We start from the raw sequence: 23,757 nt of genomic DNA, 5'->3' as shown, positions 1-23,757 counted from the left end.
AATTAACCGAATTCAAGTTCTGTGATTGCTCCTCAGTAGACAAGACATACGTACATATTTCCAAGTGAAAATTTCTCCACAAAAATTCAATAATCTTTCGGAATCGGTTTAAAGTTTTTAAGTCCACGGATTTATCGGATAATCAAGTGCCAATTGCGTATTGATATATGTATGTATATAGTTTTTCAACTTTTTATTAAAAGTCTTGATTTTTTCGAAACGAAGATAATTTTGAGAAATTTTTTAATAGTCTTTTGACTCGGGTCCACATAACCGGAGACACTAATGGAGCCGAATTTTTATCCTGCAAAGCACTGTCATCTTGGTCGCATTCCTCAAAATGATTTAAACAATGTTATCTGCCGCTACGTCATCTAGATACACATTTATCTAAAAGAGGCAGCAATGCTGAACCTATGTATCATACAAAAGTGTTAATGTATTCTTCCAAGATTCTGCTTACCAAACAATAGAATCTCATTAACATATCGTACTACACTTTGCTTCTGCCAAATTATTGCTTCTATTTTAATTTTAAATATTCTAAGCAAATGACGACATTTTTTGAGCGTATGTATACATATGTACACAGTATGTATGTATGTCAGGTACAAAAATAGCAATTTTGCGGTGATGACAACATGGAAGTACGTGAGGAAATGCATGGGTTTACTATAAAAACAATTAAAACGTAAACACATCAATTCCTATATTCTGAAAATGTATGACCACAAATATCATTACTACTTAATACATAATAGATATTTCGCTATCTTCTTGTATCTGGTCTGAATGAAAACGAATGTTTATTCCTGTGAATTTATTTCATTCAAAATCTAAAAATGTATTAGTATATTTAGTAATTAAGCCTGTGCCTTTTCCTTGGCAATATTAACATCAAGTAAATATTAACTGTATATTTTTATTATTTTACACAGTTATTAAAAACCAGTTATTAACGCACTACTAAGCTTTTATGTAGCGTACATAGTCGAGTCGTCACAGCTGAGCGACACCAAGAATGTTTGTCATTATGTGTGCACTACATTCTGCGTTGCGCTCCAAACCAAACAAAAATGATTGTTTATCAAATCTATGACACCAAAGCCGCAGTTCCAGCACGAATAGCAACACATTTGCATACTTATTTTTTTCTTGTGTGATGTTCGTACTAAATTGTTGATATGCATAGCGCACAACTCTCAGAGCACCAAAACAATCAACAACAAACCAAATAATCACTTAAACAACAACAAATCGTACTGTTCAATTATTAATACTGCGCACGCTTGAGTTCTGGAACGCCAGCAGTCAGCTAGTTGGCTATCGAAAATTCAAAGAGACGACCAGCATAGAACTTGGAGAGCACAAAAAATTGTTCAGAAATTCACTCGCATTGTGCCATTATACGCTGCAAATCGTCCAGAAACTCGTCAAATACACAGCCAAAGTAAGTCGCAGCGGAGAGCTAAAAGTGCAGTTAATAAAAAAGTAATATTCTAATTAAAAGATTCTAAATAGAAATCTATGTAATTGGTAAAATATTCGTAATTGTAAAACATTTTGGGCGTGAATTTGTTTTTGTTTTTTATATGTAAGTGCAATTACAAGTTTTCATATCAGCCGCAGTCGCATAATCTGTAATCGCTAGTGAAGTAATCGCTTTCGCAAACAGTGTAACAGTGTGTGATTTGTTCCAGTGTTTGCTTTAACCAAATAATTAAGTAAAGTGAATAAAAGACAATGGGTTCGTCTACGTCGCGCAATACTGCGTCCAACTTTCCATCGCATGATGATCCAGCGTACCGGAAGTGTCAGGAGTTAAAAGTAAGTGCATAAATACAAACATTTTATTAAAATTATATAATTGCTGTGTAAAATCGATCTTACAGATGGAACGCTGGATACAATTACACTATCAGATAAAAGAGCGCGAAATGGCCACATATATTGCTGGTAAACGTGAGCTCTTCTATTGGTTAAGCGCCTTCTATATCACCTCGAGCATTGGTTGCTGGCAATATTATCAGTATATACGACGAAAAGCGGCGTTGCTGCCAATGGTTCCCTTGACCTTTGTTATGGCATATTATGCCGATTTGGCTTACGGCAGTAAAGTACATCGCATACAAGGTGTGTTGTTTGTTTTTGAAAAAGTCGTCAAAATCGATTGTGGAGCCACACAATTGGATGATTTCATTTCGCAATTGTTTACTCTTGTTAACTTTTTGTTGTTGTTGTTGTTTTTTGTAGCTGAAGCCAATATGATATTGGAGCATGAAAACGAATTGCTACACTGGCCTGGCGGCTTGCCAACTGTATCATCGCTGGATGAGGCACGTGTTGAAAATGAAATCGAAAAGAAATTACATCCACATCCTTCATAGACTTATCCATTTACACTTTATTTATGCTTTCCATGCTATTGAGATTTTTACACTTCATATATTTGCTCAATGAAATATACAATTCGTTTTCCAATCAACTACATATGTATGTATTTAACAGTTTTATAGAATATTCACTTATTGAAATTTAAACAAATATTTATGCAATTGCAAGTTTGTGACAATATTTTAATTAATTGTAAGATTAGCCATTTTTCTAAATGTACATGTACTTATATATACATACACACAAATATGTGTGCAATTATTGTTGTATGTAAATGTTTTTTTACTATTCAATATATTTACTATATTGCCCATAATAACCACTTTTGAAATATTAAGCAGATACTTAAAGAAACCGAAGTTCTAACTACATACAATACATACATTTAAAGCACACGCACTATTATATGAAGTTAATAAAATAACTTATCACATAATGCATTACAATAAAAATTATCTACATACAATATTGTAAATATGCATATGTATGTACACATTCAAATGTATGCAATTTAATAGTGGAACTTCATATTCGCGGGGTTTCAAAAGTATCATTCAACCTTAATTCATGTGATTGAACATAGTACTTACTTACAAATATACTCTTAATTACATTTAATAAATTATAATACTGCGAATTAATAAATTGCGTATAAAGAAATAAATGTGTATGAATAATTGTTTTTAGGAAGTTAAATTCAAAACAAACAAATTATAATAAATATTATGTTTATGAAATCTATTCAATTATGAATAAAACATATTTTAGCTTCAAAAAAAAAAAAACAACAGTAAAAAAGTATATAAAATACAAACACGTAAGCCAAAAATACGCAAAACACCAAAGAAATGGGGTCTCTTCCTTTTCCTCCCACTTTCATATTTATTAACTTGGCCGCACTGCGCCTACATTATGTGATATGTCAGAAATAGAACGATAAACAGTTGTCAAACCCAGCTATTTGTCCAATTAGAATAAACTAGTTTGAGTGATCGGAACAAATTCAAGTGATTATTAGAGTTCTAATTGCTATATCTTCTTGGTAATAAAAAATTAAACTTTCGACATCAAACATTTAACACCATATAGTGCACCCCAGTGTGCTCCCATTTCGTCATAGTACTGTTGAAACACAACACTGCGTAATTTGACAATTGAAAAGTAGCAACAGTAGCGGCAGTGCGACTTGGAAAAAGATGTAAATCTTCTTAAGGCGTTAATTTGAGGAAAATACCTGCAAATAAGTGTGAAAACAAGTGAAAAGTGTGCCTCGCACTTTGGTTATCATCTTTCGAAAGAAAAATCATAAATTTCGTTGCACAAAAACAAAGAAACGCTTGTGTGAAAGCAGTCGACAAAGTCCACAAGAGGAATTTGGCAAATTTGCATTGTCCACTCATTCTGATTTACCACACAACCTCAACGATACCTCGTCTGCCGTTGTCTTCGTTTAATTGTATTGTGTGTTCCCCTTATTTTGCCATTGCCTTTGATTCGGAATTTTATCTTCTTCATCAAAGCAGCACAGCATTAGCAGTTGTAAAGATATATAGAAGGTGAAAAAAGCATTTGCTTATAAGAATTTAAAAGTGTGCACAATTGAAAACAATAAAGAAGCAAAATACCAAAAAAAAAAAGCGGAAGAACGGCTGGAGTAAATAAAAGCTTCAAAAGATAGTGAATCGTGTGAAAACATCTGAAACAGAAGTTGATTCCAAAGCAGTAAAGAGGAAAGGTAAAGACAGTAGAAAAAAGAACAGTTTGTGCGGGGTGTTAGCGACCGCCTGCTCAAGTGCCAAAGTGGAAGGAAAGCAAAAAGAAAGAAGCAGAGCAGAACTGAAAGGGGCAAAAATAAGACATAATTTTGACAGGTAAGAATATAAGGGACACAAGAGAATCACATTTTACGAATTTTCATTTCCCTTCATCATCTGCTCAGTGTGAGAATGATTGGAAAATTGAAAAATAAATAATATTTTTTTCACGTTCACTTTCATGTCTGACGTATTGACGAGTGATTTTTTTATTTGTTCATTTCCGATTCTTAGTGAAAGATTTTGTAAAAGGTCGCGTTGTAGCCAAAGACTCATCATAGCACAGCGACGACGAAGTGTGTAAAAGAAAAAAAGTGCGGTTGCGGGGCGCTGTAAAATTGAATTTAAAGCGTAATTGTGACGAGAAAATGGAAATCGAGCCTGACCAATCGATAGAGGCAATGGACACACAAGAGGTCGAAATAATCACAAGCGACCTGCCTAATCAGCAACAGCAACCATTGAATAAGCTGCATTTGCCAGCCGAACAGCTGCCCAACGAGAACGGCAACGGTCCGCCGCAGCAATTACTAGCCGACACCACTTCGCCATACGCCAACGAACAGGAGATGACGTCCGTCGACGATCCCAAGGACGATCAGTTTCGTTCTGAAGCTACATTTTCATATACGGTCGAGAATATAGCGCAACTGAAGCAACAACATCTCTCACCACCCGTATATGTACGCATGTTGCCATGGAAAATTATGGTAATACCCAATGATCGTGCGCTAGGTTTCTTCCTACAATGTAATGGTGAAAATGAATCACCTACATGGTCTTGTAATGCCATCGCTGAATTACGACTGAAATGTCACAAACCGGATGCACCACCATTTACTCGTGCGCGTATCAAGCATCTTTTTTACTCCAAAGAGAACGACTATGGTTATTCAAATTTTATTACGTGGTCCGAATTACAGGAGCCCGAAAAGTGTTACGTACACAATGGCGCTATCACATTGGAGGTGCATGTAGTGGCCGATGCACCGCACGGTGTACTTTGGGATTCCAAAAAACATACCGGTTATGTGGGACTTAAAAATCAGGGAGCAACATGCTATATGAATTCGTTGCTTCAAACATTATATTTTACGAATCAATTGCGTCGTGCTGTTTATAAAATACCAACAGAAGCGGATGATAGCACCAAGTCGGTGGGTTTATCACTGCAACGTGTTTTTCATGATCTACAATTCGGCGACCGCCCCGTAGGCACTAAGAAGCTTACCAAGTCATTCGGTTGGGAAACGCTCGACTCGTTTATGCAACATGATGTACAGGAATTTCTACGAGTGTTACTCGATAAATTAGAATCAAAAATGAAGGGTACATGTTTGGAAGGCACCATACCGGGTTTGTTTGAGGGAAAAATGTCTTCGTATATCAAATGCAAGAATGTTGATTATAACAGTACACGTTACGAAACTTTCTACGATATTCAGTTGAACATAAAAGATAAGAAGAATATCTACGATTCTTTCAAGGATTACATAGCATCTGAGACACTTGAGGGTGATAATAAATACGATGCGGGAGTGCATGGTCTCCAGGTGAGTTTAATTTGCTAAATAACTAAATAGTTTTATGATATGCAATTAACGGAAGAATATACAGTGGCGGGCAAAAAAAGAGTACACTCTAAAAATTAGGGATTTTTTTATTTTATTTAAAAATAAATAATTTTATAATAAGGAGAGTAAATAAAAACGTTTAATTATAGGTGAATAATGTATTTAGTATAATTAATATCCACAGAGTTTGATTTGTTAATGCTACATCTATGTGAAGTAAAGTCGCTATAAGTAAGTGTTTATGTATATGTATAATAAAAATTTTAAAATGATTTCATCATTCAAATTTGGTTAAATTCTATGCATGTAGGCTTTATTTCATCTTTTACTTTCATAATTTTACTAGTAGCTCTTTAATTAGTGTTCTTAGAAATATGGTTTATTTTGTTGTAAATTGTACCGAATTTCTCCACCGTCTTTTTCTTTCATCAATTTAGGAGGCAAGCAAGGGAGTTATCTTCACGGCTTTTCCGCCCGTGTTGCATTTGCATTTAATGCGTTTCCAATATGATCCCATAACAGACAGTTCCATCAAATATAACGATCGTTTTGAGTTCTACGAACGTATCAACTTGGACGAATATCTGGCCGAGAAGGAGAAGACACCTGCCGAGTATGTTTTGCATGCCGTGCTTGTGCATTCGGGCGATAATCATGGTGGCCACTATGTGGTATTCATCAATCCGAAAGCGGACGGTAAATGGTTCAAATTCGACGATGATGTCGTCTCCAGTTGTGGACGCGGCGAAGCCATTGAACATAATTACGGTGGCAACGATGATGAAATATCGTTCCATGCTAAATGCAGTAATGCTTATATGTTAGTCTACATACGAAAATCCGAATTAGAACGTGTACTCAGCGATATACCCGAAAAGGAAATACCCAGTGAATTAGTTGAACGTCTCGAATTGGAGAAACGTATCGAAATGGCACGTCGTAAGGAGCGTAGCGAGGCAAACTTATATGTATCCATACATGTTATCCTAGAGGAATACTTTGAGGCACAACAAAAGCGACGACTCTTCGATTTGGATAAGGTGCATCAACGCCTCTTCAAGCTAAAGCAGACGCAAACCGTCGAAGAAATGATGGATGCGTTCGTGAAGTCATTCGGTGTGCCCAAGGATCGTATGCGCGTCTGGATTATGTTTGCGGCACAAACGCAAAAATTTCTATACTTTGATTTCCAACGAGAGGGATTGCGTCCAATTGAGCAAATCGCCACCGCACAGAAACCATGGGTGATCTTCCTAGAGTTGGCGTCACCACTTGTACCTGGCCGCCCGTTGCCACCGTTCGATCCCAAACAAGAAGTGCTGCTATTCTTTAAGTATTATGACGCATGTAATAAGCGCTTAAATTATATTGGCTGCTCACAACAGCCACTAAGTCGACGTTTAAGCGAAATCGTCACGGAGGTGAATACACAATTGGGCTTTGAGCCGGATACCGAATTGACGGTGTTCGATGAATGTCACGACAAGAAAATTACCAATATCAATGAACCACTAGAGAATGTGCTTTACCTGCATTCGGACAATCTGCAGGGCAATATATTAATATTCGAAAAGGAGCATATTGACATCAAACTAGATTTGCCTACTGTCGAAGATTACTTCCTGGACTTGGTGTATAGAGTGGAAATCACATTCTGTGATAAATGCAATCCCAATGAACCGGAAATCGTGCTAGAGCTCTCAAATCGCTACAATTACGATCAAATGGCAAAAGCGGTCGCTGAGCGACTCAATACCGATCCGAACAAATTGCAGTTCTTTATGTGTGTCAGCAGTTACAAAGAGACACCTGGCAATGCCGTACCATACACCTTCAAGGTGAGTCCAACAATACAAAATTTCTGCAGAATTACAGCTATTTCTTTTTACGGGGGAACAATTACTTAATATTTTGGCGACAATTAACAGGATAACGCTTTAAAATTATTTAGTTTAACTAAATTTTTTTTTAATGTCAGCAATTTTTTATGTTTTTTTTTTATTTTTTTATATTTTTTTATTTTTGTTTTTTTAATTTTTTTATATTTTATTATTTTAACTTAATTTTTTTAATGTCAGCAATTTTTTATGTTTTTTTTGTTTTTTTTTTTATTTTTTCTTATTTTTTTTTAATTTTTTTTTTTATTTATATATTTTATTTTATTTTATTTATGAATTTTTAATAAAAATGAATTAAATAAATCAATTTTAATTCCAGGGAACTGTTAAGGATCTAGTCGCCTACTGCAAGCAGAGCGCTACCAAAAAGCTCTTCTATCAAAGACTGTCACTCAGCATCCACGAACTCGACAATAAGAAACAATTCAAATGCATTTGGGTCTCCAACGATCTGAAGGAGGAGAAAGAGCTCGTATTGTATCCGAATAAGAATGAGAATGTCAAAGGTCTATTGGATGAGGCTGCCAAAAAGATACAATTCGCTGAGAATAGTCGTAAGAAATTGCGATTGCTTAAAGTGGCCAATCACAAAATCTCCACCATCTACAAGGAGGATATGCCGCTGGAAGCGCTACAAAAGCCCAACGAAACGCTGACGACACAAAGTGCGCAGAAGATTTTCCGAATTGAGGAAGTGCCTGCCGAAGATATGCAGCTGGCCGAGAATGAGATACTCGTGCCCGTGGCACATTATAGCAAAGAGATATATAATTCCTTTGGTGTGCCATTCTTGATTAAAGCGAAACATAACGAACCATATGGTGCGCTCAAACAACGCATACAAAAGCGTCTGAATGTGCCCGACAAGGAGTGGGAGAATTTCAAATTTGCCGTCATCTCGATGGGGCATCCGAACGAGGTTAACGACAATACACCGGTCGATATGGAGATCTATCGCACTTGGACTAATGCACATTTGCCTTACTTTGGACTCGATCACATAAATAAATCCAGAAAGCGAACATCCTTAAATTTCTCCGAGAAAGCGATTAAGATTTACAATTAAATTAGAATGTAATTGGCGTAAAAACAACAAAAACAAAACAAAAACAAAAACATAACAAGAAGCTGAAACTCATTGTGGGATCGATAATGTGTGCGTGCAAAACCAACAACAACAACAACAAAATGTAATAACCGAGCATTTGCGAACTGCCGATTTGAAGGAGAAAATATGCGGAGAGAAGCAAAAACATAAAAAAAAACAAAAAAAGAGGGTATTATAGCAGAATAATTTTAAAATGGGGCTTTATGGCTAAAGAGAGAGAGATAGAGAAAGAGCGACGAGTTTAAATTATAGCACGATAAACGATAAAAACAAATAGAAAACCATAACAAAAAAACAAAAGTTGCTAATGTATGTCTTGTTCTTATGTTTACATGCTGCATATACGCCGAAACAACAACAACAACACGAACATACTAATTACAATAGCTGCAACCGCAATTGCAACAACACCGACCGAATATGTGCAGCTAACAAAGTGAAGCAAGCAAGTAACAACCATCCGACCGACCGACCAAACAACCAACCAATTTGTCAATCAGCCAACTAACCAACCAACAACAATTTTAAACGCAAACAAGGCAAAAAAAAAAAGAAAAACCAACAAAGCAGTGTAGAGTGTTTGTGAATTGTTGTTTGCTTTTATAGTTTCGAATGTGTTTAAAAAGAGCTTCGCCTGCAAAATTTCAACACACCCACATACACACACGTACAGAGAATACAACAGAAACTTGATAACGTATGAGTAATAAAACAAATGGAAATACAGAACACACCTTAACAGAAACAAAAACAAAAACAAATAAACCGAACTTTAAAATTAAACTAAAATAAAATAATATTAAATTAAAAATGTACTACTTTAATATAAATATATATATATGCATATATATGAATATGTATATGTATATTTAAAAAAACAAAAACACAAAAGCAACCAACTTAGGCGTACGATTGTAAAAGAAAATTGAAAATTTTAATTTACGCGAAATTTTGTTATGCGAGTGCCGCAGAGTGCCCAAAATGCAGAAATCGACTTGGTGCTGGTGGCGTTGGCTGCGACATTTGCTGATGGTGGCTGATATGGTGGTATCGACGTAGAACGTACGATATTGGAGCGCGCTAGATTTTACATTTTGTTGGCGTATAACGCGCACATATGTAAATTCTAACTGTTAGTTAGGTGACATTTCAGGAGCGACAACTGTTTGTATACCTCTAACCTGATTTCGGTTTTGAAAGCAATTTTCACACTTACCGCAGCAACATCCTTAAGCAACGCAATGCATGCCAAGTCGCTCGCTATAAATGTAGGCAGCAGCAACACAAAAAACCAACAACAACAACATCCAACATGGAAACGCATTGAATGCAAGTAGAATAATTTGAAATATACATACATACATATACATAAAGAAACACACACACACTTATATATATTATATTAAAGAGAAAAAAATAGAGTTATACATAAATTGAATCTAACAAAACAAAAAAAAATGAAGCGATAATAATGATTTTTAGCTAAACTAGCATGTAACAGCAAAAAAAAAAAAAGCGTGAAACATTCACATACACTCGCACACACACATGCATATATACATACGATATTTTACTTTGACGTCAAAAGGATTTTAATAACTTCCATGTCGCACATACCGTTAGAAAAGAGATTTCTTTACTTCACTAACACAAACACATATGTACATGCTGTATGCTGCTTAGTGTTTGTGCGTTTGATTGCCACTGTTGGGGGGGGGGAGTACGGTTGGTGTGCAAACGGTACGTCGTCTATTTGGTATGGTGAGCTAAAGGCAGGCTTTATATGAGCCCTTTTTATGATCTGAGGGCGGTTGTGTAACTAATTGTAAGCAGCGCTATTTGTATGCACCGAGTATTCCGTTGATTATTGTTAATTTTTTTTATTAATACATATGTATAATCAAAATTAATTTGTTTTAATCTATGCATTTTTTTTTCTAAAAAAAAAAAAAGAAAACTGAATACACTCAACTTATCGCAATGCTGTTAATTTTTTAAGCGTATCTTCAACTCGGTTTGTTAAAAAAAAAATAATTTCAACATAAGCAGAGGTAGGTATTTTCATTGAGAATGAGTTTAATCATTGTATGCGCTTAACTTTGTTATACTTTCGCAACAAATTTTTTAAAAGAGTTTTATAGCTTTGTTCACATAACGGCCCCGCCCCCTAATAAGTTTTTTGTACATATCTCGTTAACTATTAAAGCTATATAAATCAGACATTCTGCAGTCTTTTCCCTTACGTATCCTATTATACAACATACAAATAGGTGACATCGTATTATAACCACGCCCACCTGCCATACAAAGGTTATGTTGAAAATTACTAAAAGTGCGTTAACTAACTAACAAAAAACGTCAGAAACACTAAATTTTGCAGAAGAAATTGCGAAAGGAAGCTGCACTCAGATTTTTTTTTTTTAAATGTTCGTGGCGTCGCCTACTTATGGGTCACAAGCCATATCTCAGAAATACTCGACCGATTTCAATGAAATTCGGTTCATAATATTTTCTTGACACCCTAATGCCACGGTTGAAAAATTTGAGAAATCGGTTCACAACCACGCCTACTTCCCATATAACTCATTTTTGAATTCCATCTGATTCTTTCACTTCTTATTATATATCATAAAGAACCAATGAAGATGGCGCAATACAATTTTATTTTGTGTAAACTGTATTTGAACTGTGACATCACTTGTGGAAAAATTCTCGAGATCGAACCAAAACTTTTCAAGATCCTGTTTATCGTACATGAAGAACTAAATGTCGAAGAATAATTTTTCACCAAAAAAACGCTAAATCTCTCAGATATTTTAATTTAATTCAGAGGGAATCTTTTTCTTCTAATAGTGTCTCTGTACTAAAAATGGTTAAAATCGGGTCATACCTTATATTCGGATTATCAAACTTCCGCTGGGTTTTATACCGCATATCCGTGTGTTATCTTAATAAAACTATGTCAATAATTACAAAAGTATAAAATGTTCGGTTGCACCCGAACTTAGCATTTCCTTGCTTGTTTTATTCTCTTTTTAACATGTTTTGATAGAGAGTTCCCATTTATAATACTTTAGCTTTTTAAATATCTCATCATAGTTCTATACACATATCTTCGGTATTATGTACACCTATACATTTTCTGCGGGGGAATAAATGTGACTTTTTAGGTTATATTAAAAAAAAATCAATTTTTTTTTTACAATCCTCACATTTTTGGCCACCAAATATTAACGGCAACTTTATTGTAAATCGTGTTGGCGCAAAAAAAAATATATATATTTTTATTTCTTCAGTTCCTTCGTTATCATATTTATATTTCCCATACAATCAGTTACCATCGGTTGGATGGATGGTTTCGTTTGTTAAAAATCTGCATGTTGCAATTTCAATAAAAAATAATAATAATGTTCACATAGTGCTGTTTTTTTAATTATGTATAATGAAACTAATCAAACTAAACGGTTTTAAGGAAATAAATAATAATTACCTATGTTTTACTTGTACTAAGTTTATGTTTAAAACATGAATAAATAAACACTATTGAATACGAAAACGACGGACTACAAATAAAAAATTCATTAAATACAGTTGAACTTTCATATTTCGAACTTCTATAACTCGAAGATCTCCATAACTCGAACTCTTGAATTGGCAATTGAAGGCAAATTTCAAACAAATTATCTTCCGTAACTCGGAAGTTTATCTCTAACTCGGAAGTTTTTTTGTGGATTATGGTGATTCGAATTAAGGAAGTTCAATTGTATTTTAAAATGCTTCTAACCAAATTCTACCCATAATTAAGAGTAATTCTTGATAGATGAAATTGGTACGGCTGATTTTATTTGTCCTATCTTGTTTCGAGAGCTTAAAGTTCAAAGTTTTTTTTTAATTCTCATCATTATACGCGTAGTGTTTTTTATATATTGATTTTGTGTTGCCCGCTGTCAACTTGTATGAATCCTCTTAAACATAACCTATAACACTTTTGGACAGATCAAGAACAAAATAGTTTCTATTTTCTGTATTTTGGAATTTATGAAAAATAACTAAATCCGCAAAATTTTACACCAATTTCTTTCATTTTCCAAACGGTTTTAAATACAACAACAAATTCACACACGTGCAACTGCTGTCATTTTGCTAAATATAAAATGGATTTTTATTTCAAAACTACAAATACACAATATGGTGGTGAGCAGAGTTTATTTAGAATTTTCTGCGTTTCAGTATCTCCGGTCGCCAGTTAACCGGATGCGTCTCTTCACTCGCCTCATTGTCTTCCTTATAGATTTTGATCGTTTTATCTGCCTCAGCCGTGATCAAACGTGAACCGGACTGATCAAAGCACATTGCAAATATACCGGCTTCACTGTCCATCGAACCCGGCTGCACAGGCGCTTGGAAACGTTGAAAATTGTAGCCCGTACGCCAGTCCCAGAAGAACATTGTGCCGTTGTCACCACCGGAAACCAACACACCGTCCGCATTTACTGCCATGCAATTAACAATGGCATTGTGTCCGGAAATATTTTGCACAAAATTACCCTCGGGACAGCGCCACTGTTTGATATTGTCCGGTGAAGCAGATGCGAACATGTAAAGCGTTGGATGTAGCACGATACTGCGCACAGACTTCTTGTGGTTCGTCAATGTGCAAACACTTTTGCCGGCAGCCAAATCCCATAAACGCACTGTGGAATCGTGTGAGCCAGTTATGATTTGCGGATTAGTAGCTTGTGCAACCACACTGGCAACGGTGTTTGTGTGGCCCGTGAGTGTGTGTATGTTCGCCTTTGTACGCATATCCCAAATGCGTGCAGTGGAGTCACGCCCACATGTGGCTAACACATCGATTGTTGGATGTAGCGCCATCGAATACACAGCCGATAAGTGACCGTGATAATGTCGTATGACCTTATTATATTCGAGATCCCAGCATTTGACTTGACGATCTTCACCACAACTGAATAGGTAGGGATGTTTTGCACTCACCGCTAAACCGCGCACTGTGCTCACATGGCCAGTGAGTGAGAGTTTCAATTTACCACTGGCTAAATCCCAAATTTTTATAACACGATCACCAGCACCCGTTGCAAACCATTCATTGCCAGGTTCTACAGCTATACAGCGCACCCAGCCCAAGTGACCTACGAAAAAGTAATATTCAATTGTTACACATTTTGTTAATATTCGTTGACATTTGTTAATTACCAGAAATAACGCGTGACAATTTCCATGGCGCGTGCCATGTTGGTTTCGGTATAGTAGGAGCCTTCTTTGGTATGAGTTGTACATTACTGCCGGTTGTGCCAGTGCGCGCACCTGATGCGGCCACAAGCGATGTGTTACCATTGCCCTGTTCCACGCTACCGGATAAACTTTTCTCTGTTGTTGCATTATTTTGCTCTCCAACTAAGCTACCATCTGTGATGGCAAGTGGACGTTCAGGTCCTTCTAGTGCGCCACCAGGTGCAGAAGCAGCTAATTTTTTTGCTTCAGCTACTTTGGAGACGCGATCAAACACCAGCCCATAGGTGTCTTTAGCTTTAATGGATTTCCGTATGTTTAAACTGAAATATTTAATTCATAAACAACTTGAATATAAAAGCGAGTTTACTTTACTTACAGTTTTTCGTCAATCTCGGGCAAAGAGCTCTGATTTGATACGAACATGTCGTGTGTACGTTTTAATGAACGAAATATTAGCGTATGTACGCTGTGGCGCTGCACGTCTTCCATGTTTTTGTTTTATAAAGATTATTAAATGTGAAACGTGTTGAAATTTTATATATTTTCGTTAAATTATAAAAGCGCCTGTTTCAATTAATGCACGGATAAACTAATAAACAGAAACAAAACATGAAGTAAAAACAGATCCACACAGGGTTGTATTTTTCTTATACGCTGACAGTTTTAACCCGTGTGTTGTGACTTGAAATTTTATCATTTGTTTATTAAAATTAAACAACAAAAGTATTAAATGTTGTAAAATTTAAAACAAATTGAACAAAAAAATATTTTATAGCTTAAAATATGATTTCCCTAAAAAATGCCAAATCCTCTGAGACATCAAGCAATTCTGATATTTGTTTTACCATTTATGCGAAATGTTTATAAATTCTTGAAAAATTTATGTAACTATTGTTTCATAAACATAAGCAGTATATCACAAAACTATTGGCTATAGTGAAAACAACAACATTTGATTTTTTTAAATATATATATTTTTTTAAACGATTTTTGTGGTCTTTTCTATTAATTGGCTGGCACAGGTGATGCTGAAGCCGCATTACTCGACGATGTACCTACTGAAGCCGAAGGTGCTGATGATGACAACGACGACGATGTGGACGAAGATGCTGAAGATGTACCCGCAGCAGCTGAGCTATTCTCCTGGGATGAACCCTCGAAAAATTTCTCGATCTTAAATGAAAGAAAATACGAACAAATCAAATGATTTTTTTTCTAAGATTGTTGCATAATACTCACCATTTTCTTTATGTAAGTGCATAAAGACTTGTTGTTTGAAGTTGAAATGACATTTTCCACTCGATACGGTGGCGAAACGGTGACTTCATTGAATATTTGAATGTTGGGACCTTGCCAGGACACTTCGTTCGACTAAAAACGCATTTTAAATAGAAAAAAATTTTTCGTTTAAATTGTATACAATATATTGTAGAGATTTCTTTCAAATGAAAATTTTCTAATTTACCTTAAACTGTTTTGCAATTGTTCTATATAATTCCTGCGCCTCTAGACTAACATCCGCGTTTCTTGACTTAAGATACGTTTGGCGTTGCTGAACTGTATTGCGAAGTCGAATTTTTATCTGCAATAAATCAATTATATAATTATTGACATATTAATTATCCATAATTAATTTTTTTGATAGTACCTGTTCCAAATTCAACTTTTGTGGATCCTCAACGAAGTTGCCATTGCACTCCTTAATCACTTTAACGTTGCTACATAGCGACAAGTTGAGCACGTAAACATCATTCAGTTGCTCTGAGTTTTTCGAACGACATTCTATTTAAATAATATAAGCAATTGAGGAAAACCGTATGGTGGTTTTGCAACACTACCAAGGAATAATAAAACAATATAACACAATTTTAAAATATTCAACAACACAAACAAGTACGTGCAACTTTAGTTCCTTTACTACCTATCCATTCAGTTTGGCTCTGGTTCTGGCTCATCTATTATTAATTGTTACACTCGCTTCTATTACTTGACCTACACCGCGCAAGTGTTTTTTGTTTCATCATAATTCAAATATTGAAAAACTAATTTTAATTTTATTTACCTTTCGCGCTCAGACCTAGAATTGTACACCTGTTTATATTTTCAACTATTAACATATTTACCACTACCACAACAATAATAAATTAGTGTTCATTTACTTAAAAGTCAATACGGATGATTGACCTCAGCAGCGTACTCGTATTGCAGCTTTCTCCAGTTTACCGCAAATTCGCTTGTATATGGATATGAGTCAATGGAGCCATTTTCAAAACCTCCACTGCCTCTTAGGATTAGCAACTTATTTTAGATAATATATATAGTAGATAGTGATGCGATAATTTATGTGAAACAACTTATAAGATACCTCCTAAGGTCCCCTTAATTTAATCTAAAAATAATACCAAACATATGTTAACTTCAATACACAAATTAGTAGCTCTGTGACGTAGTTTTATGATATGTTTATGGTTTTTTTTTTTGTTTTTTTTTTTGAAAAGGATACTTAAAATTAGCATTTTTGTGTTGTGATCAAATGCTAGCACTTCGCCTTCCACCTCCTCGTTGAAACAGGTCGTGCACAGCACAGATGATCCAATCGTGAAGCAATCATTTACCGCAGCCATTTTTAATGAAAGCCGCCACACAACTTAGCAATGCGAGCGCGAATTTAAGTGAACTTTACTTTTATTTGATTATTTTAACGCTAATCAAATTAATGGCGGTGATGTTGATCGTTCAGTTTCGAATTGTAAGCTAACACAATTATAAACAATCCGTAAAAGCGTTTACCCAATGCAACAAAATGCGGTCGTGTCTCTTTTATTGCTCTTTGCTAGCGCTCCGTGCATACGTTGATTTGCGGAAGTGTATTTATTTTGTTTTCGTTTGGAGTTTGCGATTTTTCCACACTTGCTTTCGAATAACAATTAAGCAACAATTCACAACAATTGTGTTGAAGGTGTTAACTGTGGCTGTAAATCTTTTCACGATTTTTTTTTATAACTATTATTATATACTTTTACTGACACTATTGCTGCTGCCGCTGTTCGATCACTTTTCCCCTATTTACTTATGTAGTAACTTTCTGGGTTCTTGCTTTGCCTTTCATTTATTTAATTGTTCACATATGTACCATGCGCAACTCGGGTAATTGCAATGTTAAATGCAATTTGCAGTAATATATGCGAAAGTAATTACGTTTTTTTCACACAGTGAAAAATAATAATAAACGGCGTATGCAGACGTTATCCAAAAATTTTTTGGTTAAAGCTCTAAAAAACGAGCGGAGCGAAAGGAAGGAGGTGACAAATTGAAAAAACACAATCCAAGTTTCACTATGTTCGCGATATTCATCCACACGCATACACCCGCATAATGGCGCGTGGCGAATGAGAGCGAAAATAAACGTCAAAATGACAGCAATCGTTTTATTTTAGGGTAACTTTTTAAAAAATAATTGCATTAATATATTTGAAAATAATTATAGAATGAAATTAAATATTATTAAATAATGCAAGCTTATTAATATTAATATTTTTTTTAAATTAAAATCAAGTGTTTTACGAATATATTCAACAATATTTTGTGCTATAAATTATATTTAAAAAAATAGTGTTGCAACCCTGCAACATGTCTAAATGTAAACAAAAATGCTGCCGGTTGACTGCGAGCAACAAACTCTCCTACGCGTTATCAAAAAATTAGTTTGTTATCTGTAATTACCTAGCTGACGAATAAATTAAATTCAAAGGAAATAAGTGGTAGCAGTCAAATGTAGATGTGTCGCGTATATTTGAAACGGCTTTTCTTTACTTCGAGTTGGCAATTGTTTTAATTGTTAATAACTGATTACCACGCCCTAACAAGTTGCTTATATTTAGTGGATAAACTTATCTTAAACACTATGCCAACATTAATGCTTGGAAGATCAGTGGTAGCACTTTTCCAAGTGCAACTTTTGCTTTTACAAAGTTTACATATATCAGCAGTCACTATTAATCATTGGATACTACAAGAGGATGGTCGTATTACACAAAAAGTTGACTCACCATTTCTATTGCGCGAACCACATAATCTTGTAGCCTTTCTCGATCAAATACAACACAATGATTATGTGGAGCAATCCTATCTGAAATTAAGACGACAACGCGAATTAATTGCAGAGCACTTGCGTTATTCAAAACAATTCAGTGAGGATTTGGTTTTGCAGGCAGAACGTCTGCAGCCACATTTGGGCGCACAAACACAACCAATGCAAAATTTGATCAATTCGTTGGAAGCGCTCACCAAGCAAACGGCAAAAATGTATAGGTAAGTACATTTATATTGGAATAACAAACTGTACACAACTCATAAATATAGAATTTATATACGTAGCTACTTGGAGTTCGTAAAGGACGAATTGAAAGAGTTTAGGAAGTTGAAAACAAAAATTACACAACATCATGAAAAACTGATACAACAGCAGGTTTGACATGACATGTTTATGTGTTTTACACGAAAATCTAATAAACCCTTTATCCAAAGGTGCCGCTTGCAGTGCGACATCTAGATGAGAAAGCAACGAATGATAATTATTTAAAACGTGGACAATATTGTAGTACTCGTACTTTGTCGATATCGGAGGAGCCAATCTTATTTTGTGATTTTTACTCCGACATGCAAATGCGTTTAGATGGTAAGGATGTGGATCCTGAAACATTGGAGCGAGATTGGCAGCTGACAAGCGAATCTGTGCTGAATCAAGTGACTAATTTGAATGTACAACAGCGCATGAATTTAGAACAGATAAAAGCTATGCGTGCAAAGAAAGCGGCGGCCATGGCAAGTGCCAAAAGTAAGAAAGTGACGACGCAGGTTTCGTCAGCAACTGGCGAAATACCCGATGCTAAAAGTAATGACACATGAGTAAAACGTTCGTAAACGCAATACTTGTAGCTTTAAAGACAACGCATTAATGTTTATAACAAATTATGTTTAATTTCCTGCAATTGACATTTTTACACGTTACTTATCGCATAACATTTTTTTTTATCTAAATGGTATTAATAAATTTTTATTACTTTTTTTTTTTTAAATATCGCACAATATATAAAATATTTATTCGTTTGTTTAACAACGATTTAATAATCACAAAGTTGCATAGTCAAATTTTAAACTTATCTTTATTAAAGTCAATTTTAATTTCAATTACGTTTACCACTCGATATCAATCGTTTCCAAAGCATTATGCATTTCTTTTAAACTAGTGTAAACGTGTGTGGGTTTCGCTTTCTGTGTCTCATCAACCGACTTTGTAATGAGTAAACTACACCAGCCAGCATTACGTGCTCCTATATAATCTTTATCGTAAAGATTACCAATATGCAACGCTTCGTGCGCTTGCACATTGTACTTTTCCAACGGTTTCAGAAATGCATCACAATGCGGCTTCTCAACGCCCAAATCGTATGAGGTGCAAACAAAGTCAAATATATGTCGGATATCCATACTTAAGAGTACACGTTCTAGCCCGGGATCAGTATTTGATATCACACCAACATATTTACAAGCATTACGCATCATTTTTAATAGTTCCAAATTGCCATCAATATGCACATAACATTCATTGGTACGGTACTGTTCGAAAAGTCGTTCGCTTATGCGACGTATTTCTGTTTGCGGCAATTGGTCATCTACACGATGAAAGACGTTCGATACCAACAGTATCCACCAATCTTGCCAAGTTATTTCTTTCGATTTGCTACCGAAATTCGGATATTTTTTGGCCATGCTTTTGAACTCTTCACGAAATAAAGTTTGTAATTTGTTTGGGTCAAGATTCTTTATACCCATTAACGCTGCAGTCTCCGCATATTGCACACCTGGTGGTTTGCGAAATCTCAGCAATGTATCAGTGATGTCAAAGGTCACTAGGCGAAAACGATTCAAGTTCTTGGCAAACTGAACATGACGGTTCATACTGATAAGCCTTGACTTATAAAATGTTTAAATGTTGGCACCTTTTGTTGTTATTGAGGTAATTAGTTTGTTGTTGCTGTTAGCCGGTAGATAGTTTGTTTATAGACAACCCAAATCGTTATCTAATGAATAAAAAATAGTAAACAGCTGTTTTGAGGCGACAGCTGTGTAACAAGTAAACACTAGCTCTGTTCGTGTACCACTTTCTTATTCTGTGTATAAAATTTTCGACCTGCAAAAAATATAAAAAGATAAGGTAAGTGTTTAATTTCGTAAAATTGGTGTTGTAATTCGTATATATTATATATATTATTATATTACATATTAACATGGCATCAATATTATTAACATTAAATTTTAATATTTTTTATTATTAAAACCAATAACTCAGTAAACGAACACACCTGATTTTATTTGCTAGCAACCCTGCTGTTTGGTTTTACCGCTTAAACGAAACAAATATTGGCGTCAATTCTGCAGTTTAGCGCTTTAATTTGTGAAAAATTATTAAAATGTCTGAAGAACCTCCAAAGATTAGTTTTAAAAACGCACAATATAGCTATATCGAACCTGGTGGCAAGAAACACGTCTTCAAATCACTGAAACAAATACTGGCTGTGGAGAAAACGCAGCAGCTGCCCGAAGGCACTATGTCTTGTGAGTGCACTTGTCTTTATTTGTTATCACTAAATTTTCATATGTAATATACATATATTTACTCAAATTTTATCTCTTCCAGACTCCTCCTTCAATGCGCCACCCTCCTTGCGACCGCCTAAAAAATACTCGGACATTTCGGGTCTGATTGCACCGTACACTGATCCACACTCTAAATTGCGTTATGCCAATTCTGATGAATATGCCGTAGTTAAGACTTTGCCTTCTGATATTGTCGCCGGTTATTTGGCTTTGCGTGGTGCGAGCAGTATTGTTGGCTAATAATCAAAAGCCGAAAAAATTAGACTAATTAATAATAATAATATTAATAATTAAGCAAGTTAAGTAGCAGAAATTCAAGATCATAAATGTTGATGTTTGCTGATAAATGTTTACAAGTTTGAATGCATAATTTAAATACCGGATACACTTACATGTACAGAAACCATTAAATTTAAGCAAATTCTAAATTGTGGGTGAAACGTAAACCAAGTAAGCACATCTTGATTTATTATATATAAGACAATAGTAGCTATTTGTAGATTTTATCAGTAAGTAGTTTTATCAGCAGTTCTCTCACTACTTGTGTGTTTTATTGATAATATAGTTTATTTTATTAATTTTAGCAATATTTTGTTGGCAAATATTTGAACTAAAAATATAAAGCAGTTTGCTACATTATATCGATATATAATTATGTTTATTCACAACACTGAACACTTTTTTATATAATTTAGAGGTGATGTCTTTATTATTACTATGCCAATACATATTTATATAAATTATTGATCTCTTTTAAAATCGAAAAAGGGCTATACAAAATGGACTTTATCGCAACATTTGCCATCTAATCCTCGAACTTAATATTTTTATATTATTATTCTTTTTTATATTCACCTCGGTACGGTGGATTCCGGTTTATCTCCTAAATTTAAATATGGTTTGGTTTAGTTTTCTGTAGATTAGCTTGTTCTGTGATTTGCCAATAATGTTATTGGTTTTGTTGAGGCGTTATTTTTTTCGATAAGTTTCTGATTATTATTGCGAATTGTATTGCGTCTAAAGTGAGGTGCATAAATTTGGTACAGCGGCATTAAATAGGGATAGATATTAGCTGCAGTATCTAGAACTTTATTGCACAAGGGCTACTTGAGTTTTTTCTTCATGAAATGCGTTTGTTTTGTGGATTTCATAGTTCGTAAGAAGAAATGCATACGAAGCATATTTCAGCAGAAGTTATTTCGTCTAAAACCATTCAGTGGCCACTGTATGAAAATAGGTGGGGTATGTCTCCAAAGTGTGTACATTCTGGCTTCATTGTGCAGAAGGCGCTCAGTTGATATAAAATCACTGTTCGAAGTAAGGTATTGACAGGTCTGTAATTTCTTCTTATGTTTCCCAATACCCTGGGCGATCACAACTTGCTTTGTTCTGCTGGTTATGCACTCGAGGATTTGGTTGCAGCTATAACCCTTGAATAGTATGTTGGTACTCCTACAGGCTATCAAAGCTTTGATGATTCGATTTACTCTTGATTTGCCCGCAATGTAGATTATAATTCTGGCAAGAACGAGTAAAGGGAATATTTGCCCTCATTTATTGTTTTTAAGTTGATCGGGGTGATTGAAATACTTACATACATACATGATATTGAGTGTAGCGCAAAATATAGACCTATATTAATATTATAAGTTACTTCTTATTCTCAAGAATATTAATAAAAATATCTCTTTGACACACATGTTCGGTATAAAATCAACTAAAGGGACATCATTGTGCTGGGTATGAACGATAAGCGCAAAATTATTATTATTCCATGTTTAACATTTCTACTGATCTTTATCAAGACATATCATACCTTCTGGATAAAATTAAGCGGGGGAGGGTTTGATATAAAAGGGTTATCAGAAAGTATGCACAGATGGTCCATTTCGGATATCAGTCAAGACTCATGTACAATGTGTTGTAAAAACTTCAAAATCAAGTTTCAGAATCTTTATATAGGGTGTTTTTTATACTCTCGCAACATAGTTTTGTTTACATAACGGTTGTTTGTAAGCCATAAACGGTATCTAAACGAATTATATACAGGGTTATTTATATCAAAATGATCAGGATGAAGAGACGAGGATCACAATAGGGATAGGTATATTTGTATGTAATTTCGGTACTTAAGTATTAACGCCACCGCACTTGTTTATGATACCCCGGGATACGATCGACCAGAATAATAATTATTATAAAGTAGTTCTTAGCAAAAAAACCTAGGACTCCACAGTTATTCGCACTTCTAACCATTTCATTTTTGCTACGCTGGCGATAATACATAAGTACCGTAATTTCTTTCGAAAGTGGGCGTGGCCGTCGCAAAATATGTTTTTTTGAAAATATTTCGCATACTATTAAATAAACCAAACTAGCTAGGCACATTTCCCTTTAGTAATTTACTAACGAAAATTGTCAGAAACACTAAAGTTCCCAGAAAATAGATACGCTACAAAAAGTATTTTTGGCGTTGCCCACTTTTGGGTCGAAAACAGTATCTCAGAAACATTTTGACCAATTTCAATGAAATTTGGTACATAATATTTCATTGACATCCTAATATTTCCGATGGAAATCGGTTGATATCGGATTAAAACTTACCCAAATAGTGTATTTGAGGTGTGTCATCATTTATTGAAAAATTTTGGAAGTCTGACTATAATTTTTCAAATTCCCAGATATCGAAATGAGGTCCCAGTACCTGAGTGTACTTCCTTACCAAAAAAATTTTGTGAAATATATCAAGGAATTATCCAGCTTTCATACCATACTTAATGAGTTTAGTTATTCTAGGGGACTTTATGCCAAATATTTGGGTCAAATTCTATCTTATCTGGAAAAAATAACATAAATAAAAAAAATTACATTATAGAATGTTCGGCTACACACTTAATTACTTATTTTAGAAGGAATGAAACACATATAATTTAAAGTTATGACCAAGATAACGGTTTGTCTTTATATTTTCCTATATACATGTATTTATTCCCATTACAATTTTTCGCAACAACAACAAATTAACACCCTTTTTTGCCACCTAACTTTTGATCTTA

General features: G+C 34.7%; 8 protein-coding genes across 9 annotated transcripts in view; 5 read left to right on the top strand and 3 right to left on the bottom strand.

Moving 5' to 3' along the window:
- The first annotated feature begins 1,130 nt into the window (after positions 1-1,130).
- Positions 1,131-3,058, top strand: LOC105215517 (plasminogen receptor (KT)). Its single transcript, XM_011189466.3, has 3 exons — positions 1,131-1,827; positions 1,893-2,133; positions 2,254-3,058. Exons 1-3 carry the CDS (start codon positions 1,744-1,746, stop codon positions 2,385-2,387), a joined length of 459 nt encoding a protein of 152 aa, XP_011187768.1. The 5' UTR covers positions 1,131-1,743; the 3' UTR covers positions 2,388-3,058.
- Positions 3,059-3,500: 442 nt separating this feature from the next.
- On the top strand, positions 3,501-11,207 carry LOC105215516 (ubiquitin carboxyl-terminal hydrolase 7). The gene is made up of 4 exons (XM_011189465.3): positions 3,501-4,265; positions 4,443-5,761; positions 6,220-7,620; positions 8,000-11,207. Exons 2-4 carry the CDS (start codon positions 4,577-4,579, stop codon positions 8,744-8,746), a joined length of 3,333 nt encoding a protein of 1,110 aa, XP_011187767.1. The 5' UTR covers positions 3,501-4,265; positions 4,443-4,576; the 3' UTR covers positions 8,747-11,207.
- A 1,711-nt stretch (positions 11,208-12,918) lies between these two features.
- On the bottom strand, positions 12,919-14,670 carry LOC105215515 (pleiotropic regulator 1). The gene is made up of 3 exons (XM_011189464.3): positions 14,418-14,670; positions 14,003-14,361; positions 12,919-13,938 (listed from the first exon to the last, which is right to left on the bottom strand). Exons 1-3 carry the CDS (start codon positions 14,528-14,530, stop codon positions 12,998-13,000), a joined length of 1,413 nt encoding a protein of 470 aa, XP_011187766.2. The 5' UTR covers positions 14,531-14,670; the 3' UTR covers positions 12,919-12,997.
- Positions 14,671-14,992: 322 nt separating this feature from the next.
- Positions 14,993-17,376, bottom strand: LOC105215514 (LSM12 homolog A). Its single transcript, XM_011189463.3, has 5 exons — positions 16,545-17,376; positions 15,690-15,823; positions 15,507-15,623; positions 15,281-15,412; positions 14,993-15,214 (listed from the first exon to the last, which is right to left on the bottom strand). Exons 1-5 carry the CDS (start codon positions 16,663-16,665, stop codon positions 15,047-15,049), a joined length of 672 nt encoding a protein of 223 aa, XP_011187765.1. The 5' UTR covers positions 16,666-17,376; the 3' UTR covers positions 14,993-15,046.
- Positions 17,377-17,656: 280 nt separating this feature from the next.
- On the top strand, positions 17,657-19,126 carry LOC105215513 (uncharacterized). 2 transcript variants are annotated; one of them, XM_011189461.3, is made up of 3 exons: positions 17,657-18,352; positions 18,404-18,509; positions 18,569-19,126. In XM_011189461.3, exons 1-3 carry the CDS (start codon positions 17,946-17,948, stop codon positions 18,947-18,949), a joined length of 894 nt encoding a protein of 297 aa, XP_011187763.2. In that variant the 5' UTR covers positions 17,657-17,945; the 3' UTR covers positions 18,950-19,126. The 2 variants fall into 2 exon arrangements, with proteins under 2 accessions (XP_011187763.2, XP_011187764.2); XM_011189462.3 differs by having other exon boundaries at positions 17,666-18,352; positions 18,419-18,509.
- Positions 19,127-19,237: 111 nt separating this feature from the next.
- On the bottom strand, positions 19,238-20,002 carry LOC105215511 (rhythmically expressed gene 2 protein). Its single transcript, XM_029042445.2, has one exon. It carries the CDS (start codon positions 20,000-20,002, stop codon positions 19,238-19,240), a length of 765 nt encoding a protein of 254 aa, XP_028898278.2.
- Positions 20,003-20,463: 461 nt separating this feature from the next.
- On the top strand, positions 20,464-21,348 carry LOC105215512 (INO80 complex subunit C). Its single transcript, XM_011189460.3, has 2 exons — positions 20,464-20,659; positions 20,742-21,348. The coding sequence occupies exons 1-2, from the start codon at positions 20,515-20,517 to the stop codon at positions 20,939-20,941; spliced, it is 345 nt and encodes a 114-aa protein (XP_011187762.1). The 5' UTR covers positions 20,464-20,514; the 3' UTR covers positions 20,942-21,348.
- Positions 21,012-23,757, top strand: part of LOC105215508 (uncharacterized) — a 360,283-nt gene continuing 357,537 nt past the window's right edge. The window contains exon 1 of the mRNA XM_054232144.1: positions 21,012-21,151. The gene's annotated coding sequence lies outside the window, so the exon portion shown is untranslated. The remainder of the gene's footprint in view (positions 21,152-23,757) is intronic.

Source organism: Zeugodacus cucurbitae, chromosome 5, assembly GCF_028554725.1.
Source record: "Zeugodacus cucurbitae isolate PBARC_wt_2022May chromosome 5, idZeuCucr1.2, whole genome shotgun sequence".
NCBI classification, from domain to species: Eukaryota; Metazoa; Arthropoda; class Insecta; order Diptera; family Tephritidae; genus Zeugodacus; species Zeugodacus cucurbitae.
This window is presented reverse-complemented; position numbering and strand designations above follow the sequence as displayed.